Raw genomic sequence first — 11,796 nt, forward strand, 5'->3', positions numbered from 1 at the left:
CTGTTCCAACTCATGTTTGCAACCAGACCCCAGTGATATCTGATTAACAAATTGCTCTCTCTCTCTCTCTTTATGTCTGGTTAATAAAATTAACAAATATATTGGCCGTATGTTTCTTAATTGTATATGGAAAAACCTTTTTGAATTGTTGTGATGAAGCTTTGTGGATGCACTTTTTAAATTGTAATTACAAAGTTTAGAAACTCTCTGTAAAACTGTCATTCTTCCTTAAGCAGCTCATCTTAACGTGGACCGTCGTATAAAAACAACTTCATCTTGCCACACAAATGAATCTACCCTTTAATTTACCCAGTTAATCTACCCTATGCTACTTCTACTGCTGTTCCAACACCAGCACAACAGGACCAGCTCCCTCCTGTGGCAGAGTTGAGAATGACAATATAAACTGTTATTTAGGTTTTACAGGTAGTTTTAGCTTTTACATGGGTTTTTTGACTCAGCATGGTCTAAGTCACTGTGGGTCAACATGCTAGGTAGCCTAGATGCTGCTAGCATAAATCTTTTAGCTAGCTTTAAATTTAATTTTAGCTTTTACATGGCTTTTTTCACATTGCCTGGAGTATGAAACTGTGATTCAACATGCTAGTGGTAGCCGAGATGCTATCATTAGTATTTTAGCATCTCGGCTTCAAACACTTTTGCCATTTTCACCAAAAGCATTCGGCATTCACATTGCATTTTCACAGGAAATGCACACTTTCTAGTTGTACTTGTCATTTGTATAATAAAGTTTCTTTAAAAAAACGTTGTCTGGACGTTACTTCCTGAGCATGCGCAGAACAAGATTACAGTACATCCTACCTCGACGACTATTTATCGAACTGTCCTTACTGCCCAGAGGTATAAAGTATTTATTGCTCAACTTATCTCATATTTATGTCTTTACCTAACGTATTCCTATAAATGTCTGTTTGTCATTTATCGAGATGAATTGTTTTAATTTTTGTCCCTGAAAGTGTATAATTTGATGATTTTAACTGATGTGTCGAGCTGAGTTCTCCCGTCGAGATAGGTTTCGCCGTGTTTTTTAAAGCTGGCGAATCACTCGAAACCCTTCTTTGGCCGTTTTTAGCTACAGTTTCCATTCAGTGAAAGTCTTTATTAGTCATCGCTAGATATCTACAGTTAGCTGATTAGTGAATTGGCACAAATATCTGTTTGTGCGAGTGGTATTCAAACGGCAGTTTGCGGTCAATATGAGGTGAACTGGACCCTGGGGTATGGCAAGCCGTTTTAACATAATATTGACTTCACAGATCTACGTTCCAGGTATGTGAAATTGGTTCATGACTAGTCGTATCAGTTAATAAGATATCTAATTGTATATTCACTAGACAAAAATACCCATTCAAAATAATTCTAACTAGCATAAGTGACGTCAGATTTACCATTAAGATAACTTAATGTGTGAATTTATGTATGTACAGTATTCGTTTAATTTTCACCCCTGTTGTTTCAAGTTGGTATTAATCCACCCCTCCTTCAAGCCAAACATAGAAATCAGAGATTTTATATTTAAACAGTTGTATTTTCTGTCACTAGATTTTTTTCTGTTACTAACTAAATAAGACAGAATCTGTAAAGTGATTGGCTGATTTATTCTTATATTGTGAACATAGTGTCTTTAGTAAATATGTTTTTTTTTTATCTGTTGAAATAGGGAGTACAGTGAAGTAAACTTTAGCAAACATATCATCCAAGCACAGGAGTGTCTTTCCAATCCACTGGGATCCTGACCTCTTGGGTGTTTTTGTCTATTCAGCTGGAATAAGTAAGTTTGAGCCCCATGAGGTCACCAAAAAATTCTGTGTATTAGGGCAGTGATTTAACTACCTGGGAACTACATCTTAATGGTTGAACTTGACCCACACCTGTAAAATATGCAGATGCACTCAAACAGATTTTATATTTCTACGTATATAACTGATGCTGCCATTATTCTTTATCTGAGTGCATTTTATTACAAAACACAGTCTGCATTCACAGTTCAACCCACCCATGTATAAAACAGAAATGTGCCGTTTATGTAGAGTAGCTGAGTGAATCAACATTTTTCACCTATTGCTTTTTTACTGGGACTATTGAAAATAACTAATTATTGTTTCATTTCTTCAAGAGATGGAAAGAAAGTGGGAAGAAATTTTCTTCTATCTTTCCCAACGATCCTTCCCAGAGGAGTTTCGGAAAGCTCAGAAGCAAAACCTCAGGAGATATGCCGCCAAATTCACATTGAAGGGTTAGTATCTAAAACACTAGTGTGCATATATCTAATGTCTTATTAATGTTCCTCTTTCAGTAAAGCCATTGTTATTTTGTTTAGAAGGAGAACTTTACTTTGGAAACAGAAAGGTTGTTAAGACCAAGGAGGAGGCAAAGGAACTTTTTAAAGAGTTTCACATTTCTCCAACTGGTTCTCACATGGGAATTGTGAAAACAAGGTCGGCTATGTGCACCAAGTTTTACTGGCATGGCATGTCTGTGGATGTGGACAAATGGGTATGCGTTTTATTATAGCAACATAAATTATTGTTTGTTCATTTTATTATACCTATTCCTTCTTTAAAAGGTTGCAGAGTGTGATAACTGCCAAAGGGTTGGCAGACCTTTGGCTTATGGTCGGAAACGCAAATATGTTAAGGTAAATGTGCTTGTCCAGAAAAGCTAATGTCGAAAATAAAGTTGAAGGAAATGTTTTTTCTTTTTTTTATTTGACTTCTGCTAATATATCTGACAGACAACAGGTGTGCCAATTATTTGACAATGGAGATTGTGTAATATAAACTAGGTATCTTTTTTCCCTGTTTAATTTTCAGGAAAGAAGCTATTAATAATCATTTTAAAAGACAAATGCATTTGTCTTTAGCAAGAAAACACTTCACTTAAACAATGCCATCTGGAAAGGTACAGAGAGACTAAGCTGTTTACAATGTCCTTATAAATAATTTGAACAAATGCAGTTGCACAATATTGAAACTCAGCTGTAATTGTATTATATTTAGGTGCAATGTTTTAATCACCACAGACTGCTAGAATGCAATCTGTGGAAGGACATAACACTGCAAGTCTTGGGCATTCATGCTCTGCATACATAGAATCTATTTAGCCAACTGAATGAGCTTTTATTTCCCTTAATATATGGAACCAGAAAATTTGACAAAGATTATGAAGAAGAGTGAGGACATAGTGTTTTGGGAAAGAAAAAAAAATAGAAAATTAGGATCATTGTTGATATCATCATTGCAATTTTCATTAATAGTAATGAAACGTTTTTGAAATTGTGCAGCCCCACAAAAAACATGGTCATTCCTTATTCTTAATAAACAGGGTTGATTCAAGAAAAAAATGAAAACATAAATTTCCAATTTTACTATAACATATAATAAATCTGTTTTTTTTTTGTTGCTATTTTCTTTTTTTGTTAACTTACACCTGGACAATAAGTTCAACATGTTCCACATCTACCTCCAAATAATGGCTTAGGCAAACAAAACAGTTAAACTAAATATTTTTCTAGTTTGAAGAACTAAATCAATGTTATATTTGTCTTTTTCCTTTCAGTAAAAAAATGTATGCAATTTTGGGTAAATTTCAAAAACATTTAGTTTTGTATTCATTGGTATGACCTACTTTGATTGGCAGATTTGTTAATTTTATATAAGTGATTGAAGTAATTGGTGCTAAAATGTATGTGCGTTATTATTGTTTAAGATAAACATACTCGTTAGTATTTTGCTCAAGGCAAACCTGCCTTTACCAATATGGCGGAAGCGCGGACGTGTTTCTACAGGGCAACAAAAGCGATGTTGTTTTCACTCTTTATTTGTAGAGTTGTATCAAGCTAACGTCCATGGCTAAATGTAATTAATGTCTGACCAAACTATTACGCTCATCCGAAATTATAACTAATTAATAAGCACGTTTTATCTATTATTTTAAAAAACCGTAATGGCGATTCCGAGTGTTGTAAGTGTTATAGTATAAGCGTATCTCGCATGGGCGGTCTCACTCCGACTAGCGATGTTGGTAGCACACTGTTAACATAGGCCTGCCCGCACAAATACAGCGAGTGCTAAATTCAACACACCGGAAACTGGTCATCCATTGCAGTGCCTGGCTCCCACAAAAACATGTCCTGACTCTGAATCGCACTCAAAACATTCATACGGGTTCCTTCTGTTCATAGGAAAAGGGAAAGGTACATGTGGTGGTAAAAGTTTACATACTTTTAAACTTGTTTACTAAAATAAAAAATTAGAATGCATATGTCTATATCCCTTTTCAGCGTTCCCTTGTCCTGAAATTCATAATGGCACAGAGCATTTTATTGGAGGTGTGCGTGGATTCCGTGGAATCTGCTGTCAATGCTGAGCGAGGAGGTCAGTGAAGAGTAGTTCAATCTGCTCTGCTTTATATTTTTCAACCCATATTATCTTCCTGTCTTAAAATCTAGCTCTCCTTAAAAGCAAGGTCAAAGGTTGCAAATGGCTGACTCCATTTTATTTTTGTTTCAAACTTATCTACATTATTTCTGGCAGGTATTGTGCTTTAGTCATGTCAGAAGTCATTGTTAAGTTTTGAAGTTTCTCTGACAATTTTTTTTTTTTTGTCCTTTTAGGTGCTGGTCGACTGGAGTTGTGTTCAAGTCTTATAGAGGGAGGTCTCACTCCCAGTCTCGGTGAGCTGCACATTGTAGATTTGTCCTAGAAACTCTGTAGCCTACATAGCCGCATAATCACAATTCATTTGCTTCTTATTTGTTTTGCTGCAGGTCTTCTACAGGTGGTAAAGCAGTATATCAAAATTCCGATCTACGTAATGATACGGCCTCGAGGTGGGGACTTCCTTTATTCTGACCAAGAAGTGGAGGTGATGAAGAAGGACATCGAGCTGATGAAGACGCAGGGAGCAGATGGTGTAGTGGTAGGCGCCTTGACAGAGACTGGAGGGGTGGATGCAGGTCTCTGCATGGAGCTGATAGGTACAGTTGATGTAAATAGTTTACACACCGCAGCTAAAATAACTAGTTGGTGGACTGTAGACAAATAAGACCAAGATAAATAATTTCAGAACTTTTTCCACCTTTAATGTGACCTACAATAAAACAGAATGAAACTAAAATCTTTTTTGGTGCACACCGCCTATAAATAGGAAATCATAATTACCATAGAACACGTTGAATATAGTTGGCATCAAGTGGATCAAAAAAGTAGTGCAAGATTAAAATTTCTGGCAATTTTATTTGGCTTTGTAGAAGAAGTGAGAATAATCATCCATCTTCGTCTTATGTCTGGTGTATGTCTGTTTGTAAGAAGTTTGCCCCTGCTTGGCTAAATCTCTCAAATGCATGTGGCCAAATGTGCTATGGTCTGCTGGAACCATGGTGGAACTTATTAGAGAATTTTCCAATAAGTTCCAATTATTTTTAGCTGAAACAGAGCCCTTAGTGAAGTTGAAATTGAGTATCTAAATACTGGTGAGCGTTGGCATAAAATCTTCTGGCTTCTGCTAGAAAGCGTCTTTCAGCACAACAGCAACAAATAGCACACAACTAATCAACAAAAATGGTCTCACTATAACAAGCTTACATTTTGAAGTAACCCAACCAAACCTGAATTGAAAATTTTTTTACATCATAAAAGACTGACATTTTAGACCCTTAAACCTTAACATTATGCATTTAGATCAGAGAATACAAAGATTTATATGCTTCATATGCCTAAGTTTGCATCATGCAGTGAAAATTATGCACTTATTGCGAAATGTTTTTGAATCAGACCTTCATTAAGGGCCTGGATTTTGCCAGAGTTTTTAACAAATGCTATAATTTCTCCCAACTACAGGATGTATTCTAAGTAAGGAAAAATGTTTTAACAGTTTGAATATAACAATTTAATTGTCCTATAGGAGTATTGTATAAGGCATACGTATTGTATATGGTTCAGTTTCCTCAGCAAAGGAGATTGAAATATGTAGAAACTTTTTGAAATTTTACAGTGTGTATGTTTGCAACAGGCATTTACAATGTGTGTTAAAACTGACTGCCAGAAGGGGGAGACAAAATATAAACACAAACAGTCCATAGCTGGTGTCAGAATTGCATTCTCACTTATATAAATAGATTTGGACCATGACGTTCCTCTTGGGCAGCTTTTAGGTTTTTCATCATCAATTCATGGAAAGCATAGAGCCTGCTATCAGTTGATTGAGAGTTTTATTCTAGATCTAAAGGGTGTTGTCTGTTTGTGGAAGCTATGGCTAATGTAATACAATTAATATTGTAGAAATTAAGAAATATAATTCTTAACTATAAGAATTATAAGGCAAAATGTTAAAGGTTGTAACTTTGTTGAAATCATCAGAAATGGCCATTTTCATTATCTTAAATGACGAGTCAGCAGTTTTTTTAGGATGTAGGTGAAAGTGCTTTTCACTTTGTCAACAATCAAGGAAGGACTTTAAATTTGTCTGAATTGCTTTATTGCGGTATAAAATGTCCTCATAAATCTTTACAGACAGGCTTGCTGTAGCATAAATAATGAAAACAAAATCAGACATAGCTTTTTTTATTTTCATTTTTAAGATCATATGTCCAAATGGTGTACTTTTCTCACTTCCGTGTTGGAACTTCCATTAAAATGCCAATTATTGATGAGACCAGCTCTCAAAGACTCACTATGATAAAAGTAGGAAGGGAGCAGATCAATAACCTGCTCTTGATCCAACTGAGAGACATGATTCTAGTTTATTTTAGGCCAGGATTACTCTTCTCTATTGCATGTTTTATATTTGATGTTTCAACATGACACTGTAGGATGGATAATCATATGTTGAATTTTATCAGTGAGAATTCGGGATGACATTTTCTCTATCGCAGAGTTGATGCTTTACAGGCTTAGTCCATTCTGCAGCTTTGTGCGGCATCAGTTTTTAATCTGCAAGCTATGTGATAAACCAATTTTCTCAGCATGCAGGTTATTAAAATGAAAAAGTCAACAACAGTTCAAATTAAATTTGAAAACTTGCCAATTTTCCTGCTGCTAATAAGATGTTCTGTGCCTTTCTGCTCCCCAGCTGCTGCTCGTCCTCTCCCTGTGACCTTCCATCGAGGTAACCGTACTGCTAAACTACTCCCAGCATTCACACCTAAAGAAATATCACAGATCCTCAGCAGAATAGAGAACTCTTTATTAGAATCTTTAAGAATACAGATTTCAGAGTGAGTCTAACTTCTCCGCATGGATGTTGTGTTGGTCTTTCTGCAGCTTTTGACATGGCCTATGACCCAGCAGTTGCTCTGGAGACTCTGATATCGTTAGGATTCGAGAGGGTGCTGACGAGTGGCTGCGACAGCTCGGCTTTGGAGGGGCTGCCCGTTATTAAACGGCTCATTGATCAAGTATGTGTGACAGAAGCTCTAGAAACCTTGGTGGCAGTTGATCAGATGTTGATCAGTACTTAAAATTTGTTTTCTTAATATTCACTTGAAAAGTTTCTTATTATTTTTGAGTAAGAGCTGTGGAGCCCCGGTTAAATAGTTAGAATTGGCATTCATATACAGAGTAGTAACTTCTTTTGTTGATTTAATTTCAGGTGAAAAGAGCCCACTGCAGAATGATGGGCTTCAAATAGTTTTAAAATGACCTAAAATTTCTCCCCAACAAGAGTTGCGTTCCTTAGATCAGTGCAAGTGTCTTTCCTCCTTGATATTCCCTTAATATCCACAGGCAGTTCTGCTTTCTTAGAAGTCTTTCAACTTCTGATGACCAGTTAATCAGTGCTGATCAACAGAACCTGATTGCTACAGTACCTTTATAATAATTATTAGGTAATGAAATGGGCATCATAATGTATAGAAATAAAGGCTTTAAACTTTCATCTGTGTGCAATTATTGGACTTTTTCTATTTCCTTATACACTTGAGTCCATAATTATTCATACATTGTCAGATTTAGATTTTACCAACATGTTTCTTCTGCCTCCTAGTAGGCTTGGAGTTACCCAGCCATAATCCCATCTTGAATCTGATAGTTAAATATTATGGTGATGATGGATAGGAGGCCTTTCAACCTCAAAGTTTTGGAGCTTATCACCAAAGATAAAAGGCCAAAGAAACGTGCAAAAAGCTGAACAGCAATGATACAATGGGTGAGATTGCTGTAATGACAGTAAAGCTGTTTCCATTGGCTATGGAAAAGACTATAAATATGTTTTGATCTTGTTGTGTCTTGTTTGAATAAAATATAAACAAGTGAAATCTGATACGTCTTTAAATCATACTTTTATAGAAATCTGCCACATTTCCTATCCTAAATTCCTAAACCCATTGGTTGAACAAAAATATTTTGTGATTAAAAATTGCCTGTGGTATGAATCATTTTGGGCTTAACTGTATGTGAACACTTTTCTTTTTTTTTTTTTTTTTTAGTCAATGTTCAACAATGGCTGTGTTGTTAGAGTCATTCTGACTTTGCTATCTGCTCTTAACAGGCCAAAGGGAGGATAATTGTAATGCCAGGTTAGTACCCCCATTTTTCTCGCTTTGCTTTCTTCCTATTTCATTTATTAATTTATCATTTTCGTTTTTTTATGTATTCAAATGACAGGTGGTGGTATTACAGAGAGGAACCTGCAGAGAATACTGGAGGGTTCTGGAGCTGAGGAGTTTCACTGCTCGGCTCGCTCCAGCAGAGACTCGGCAATGAAATTCAGGTCTGTTTTAAAGCCAGCCCTAAATAATGCTTACCTGGGCATGTTTCTACTACACTTAACAAAATAATTGCTAAAAACCTCAAAACGCAAAAACCTAGTTAAATTCTTTTAAACTTTTTACGTGCAGGAACACCTGTGTAACAATGGGAGCTACGATGTCAGCGCCTGAGTACGGCCTGAAGGTGGCAGATGCCAGCAAAGTCCGGAGTCTGAACGCAATCGCCAAAAATACCTTGTGATACCTCAAAAAGATGTTTTTTTCATACATTCATTTTCAAAAGGCCTCAGTGTTCGTTTTCTTTAATCAGAGCATTAACGTTTAAACAGTCTGTTTATTTTTGCAGCTCAGGGAGAACACTACTGTCTTACATGCTGTTAATGAAGGTTTATTACTGAACAAAAAGCTGTGGATCATTCACAGGTGTGTTTGTACGTGTGCTTCTGAGGTGCAGAACACAAAAGGAACAGCATTTCACACAACATTGTGGGAAAACTTGAAAAAACATTTAAAAAACAGAGTCATAAAACTACAAAAGAATATAAAACAGTTGAACAATTCAAAGAATAAAACAAAGAAACAAATTCACAATGAAAGTACATTCAGTGCAATGTTATAATTGTTTTGTTTCCTTAGCTGTGTTCTTTTCTTTTCTGTTTTGGATTTTTCATTTAGCTGTTTTCTTCTGCTACCATTGTGTTTTGCATATTTTAATTGAGCCATTTTTGAGCTAAGATGTGTGGAGAGTTTTAAAATTCTGGGTTTGATTTGTAAAGTAATAAATATGATTAGATCTCTGGATCTGAGAAAAAAAAAAGTTATTCTTTTAGTCTGGTTTATTTATATAGCGACAATTAACAACATGCCAATTTAAGGCACTTTACAAAAAAAGCAAATTCAGTCCTGTCAGACATATTTAAAGTCAAGTACATACATTCAAGTTGATCGCAGTTCTCAAAAAACCCAATCAAGCTTTTGATTTTGTTCACAAGGTGGAGGGAGAAGATGAAGCCTTTATGTTATTGGAACTAAGATGCTGATTTGTAAAAAGAAAATTGTTTGCTTTTTTTGTTTCAAGTGTGCACTGACTTTCACAAAGTTGCAACTCACATTTACACACCTTTGCATACATTTAATAAACAGTTTATACTGTGTGACTTTAGGGATACACAAAGAGGTCAAGATAGTGATGCTGTTGTTAAATATAAAAAATATATACATTATTCCCATGTTATTACAAAGTTTAAAGTACTTATATGTAGCGAAAAGTTGACTAAAACGTTAGACTCAGATTTTTTTTTTTTTCTTGGGGAAACAAAACCCTCTCATGTTTAGCAAAACTATTAGTCATTTGTGACCTAAAATACCCCAAAACAAAACTATACTTTAACTTGTTAATGATAATGTGCCTCTTTTGGTTGGTTATGCAGGCTAATATTGAAGTGTGGCATTTAGTTATTGTCCAGTTTCTAAGTTAAGGGTCTTTTTCATTATTGATTAAAACAAAACACATTACACTAAAATGACCTCTAGACACATTCCTATCAGCAACAGCGTAGTTGTATTTTGAACAGTGAATATAGTATTTTTTATCATGATATTGGCGTCACGTTGCTGTCCTGGGAGCTGCAAGAATATTGAGTCAGCATGACTATGTGCTTGTGAAATTAGTAAACGTTTACTGATTACCTACAACACAGTAGGAGAAATCTCTTTCATGGCCATTGAAGATAGTCAGAACCCCCACCCACACACACACACACACACACACATGATCTAAAGTCATTGGAGACTATATTTATAGAGATGGACTTTAAGAACTTTTCAATCACACAGATATAGCTCATTGGTAATAAAAATAATTAATCTATTTTGAATAAGATCTGTTGGGGTTGTTTTAGTGCACTGAGTTGTTTATCAGCTCTGATAACACCAGTGCCAGTCAGACACTGATAAGAAGCTAATGGTAGCAGCCTGCATGATTGTGAACTTTTTAATTGCCCATATTTCCGGAAAGAAAAATCACCTAAATCTTGAGTACTTGTCTTCGTGAACTTTTGCAGTACAAAAAACAACAACAACAAAAAAGAGTTGAAATCTAGCAAATTACTAAAAAACATTTTTCTTAAGTAGGATAATATTTTTTTAAGGAACTTTGTATGCACATTTGTCAGTGCGACTGAGTAAATGCAGCCCTAGTGTAAAGTACTTTAAGTAGTCAATATGACTTAGGAAAGAACTATTCAATCTATTGGCCATTTTACAGTTTCATTTATCTTTCAGTTACACTTGATTATTATGAGGCTGTGATTTAATCTCTATAGCTGGATCTTAGTTTTAAAATGAATCAAGTGCAACTAATTTGTCCACTTTTAAACATTTGATGAAGCTTTAAAGCAATCTAATAGAAACGTGAGTTGATTCAAATCATATCAAAGTTAAATTTAGGAAAACCTTTTTTTGAATTATTTTCCTCTCTTTACATATGCAGACAAACTCTTATTTGCACATCTGTGTCATTTCTCTTGGGTTGAACTTGTGTAGATTTTCACCATAAAATCCATCCCCTAGTCATGCAGGCTGCTTCTACAGACAGATGTTGGTGGTATTTTACAGTGATTCCTAGAAGGTAGTATTACAAGGTGGAAGTGAATTGGAATGAGAGCAGTTTAGCCACAAAGTGGAAGGCCACATTAAGTCACAATGGAGTCAGCGAATGCCGAGACACATGGTGTGCAAAGGTCACAGCTTTTTACAGAACTTCCAACTTTATGAAGCATTGAGTTTATCTCAGAGAGCTTCATGAAATGGGCTTCATGGCTGAAATTTTGCAATCACCAAGTCCAAGGTAAAGGATGGTGTTTCCTTTACCTTGGAAACAACATCCAAGGTTAAGGATGCTGTTTCCACATTAGAGCAGTGGAAATGTGTTTTCTGGGGAGACAAATAATTTCTCTGTCTGGCATTCCAGTGAATAAACTTTGGTGTTTTCCAGAGGAACAGTACTTCCCTGATTCCACTGTGTCAAATGTAAAGTTCAGTGCAGAGATAATTATGGTGGGGAGCCT

At 35.6% G+C, this 11,796-nt stretch overlaps 1 protein-coding gene across 4 annotated transcripts; it reads left to right on the plus strand.

Annotated features, from left to right (window-relative positions):
* Window positions 1-776: 776 nt before the first annotated feature.
* Window positions 777-10,193, plus strand: cutc (cutC copper transporter homolog (E. coli)). 4 transcript variants are annotated; one of them, XM_032552526.1, is made up of 13 exons: window positions 779-861; window positions 1,682-1,792; window positions 2,138-2,257; window positions 2,342-2,517; window positions 2,588-2,659; window positions 4,304-4,397; window positions 4,637-4,696; window positions 4,790-4,999; window positions 7,093-7,128; window positions 7,284-7,417; window positions 8,509-8,536; window positions 8,625-8,730; window positions 8,858-10,193. In XM_032552526.1, exons 3-13 carry the CDS (start codon window positions 2,140-2,142, stop codon window positions 8,967-8,969), a joined length of 1,146 nt encoding a protein of 381 aa, XP_032408417.1. In that variant the 5' UTR covers window positions 779-861; window positions 1,682-1,792; window positions 2,138-2,139; the 3' UTR covers window positions 8,970-10,193. The 4 variants fall into 4 exon arrangements, with proteins under 4 accessions (XP_032408415.1, XP_032408417.1, XP_032408416.1 ...); XM_032552525.1 differs by having other exon boundaries at window positions 801-1,290; XM_032552524.1 differs by lacking the exon at window positions 1,682-1,792 and having other exon boundaries at window positions 777-861.
* The last annotated feature ends 1,603 nt before the right edge of the window (window positions 10,194-11,796 follow it).

The sequence above is a fragment of the Xiphophorus hellerii genome, chromosome 22 (assembly GCF_003331165.1).
Source record: "Xiphophorus hellerii strain 12219 chromosome 22, Xiphophorus_hellerii-4.1, whole genome shotgun sequence".
NCBI lineage: Eukaryota > Metazoa > Chordata > Actinopteri > Cyprinodontiformes > Poeciliidae > Xiphophorus > Xiphophorus hellerii.

Excerpts from the sequence above, each read along its gene's own strand:
- cutc (XM_032552524.1), top strand. The coding sequence starts at position 792 with ATGCGCAGAACAAGATTACAGTACATCCTACCTCGACGACTATTTATC. Across the intron at positions 2,660-4,303 it reads GGAAACGCAAATATGTTAAG|CGTTCCCTTGTCCTGAAATT; the intron begins GTAAATGTGCTT and ends ATCCCTTTTCAG. Across the intron at positions 4,697-4,789 it reads AGGTCTCACTCCCAGTCTCG|GTCTTCTACAGGTGGTAAAG; the intron begins GTGAGCTGCACA and ends GTTTTGCTGCAG.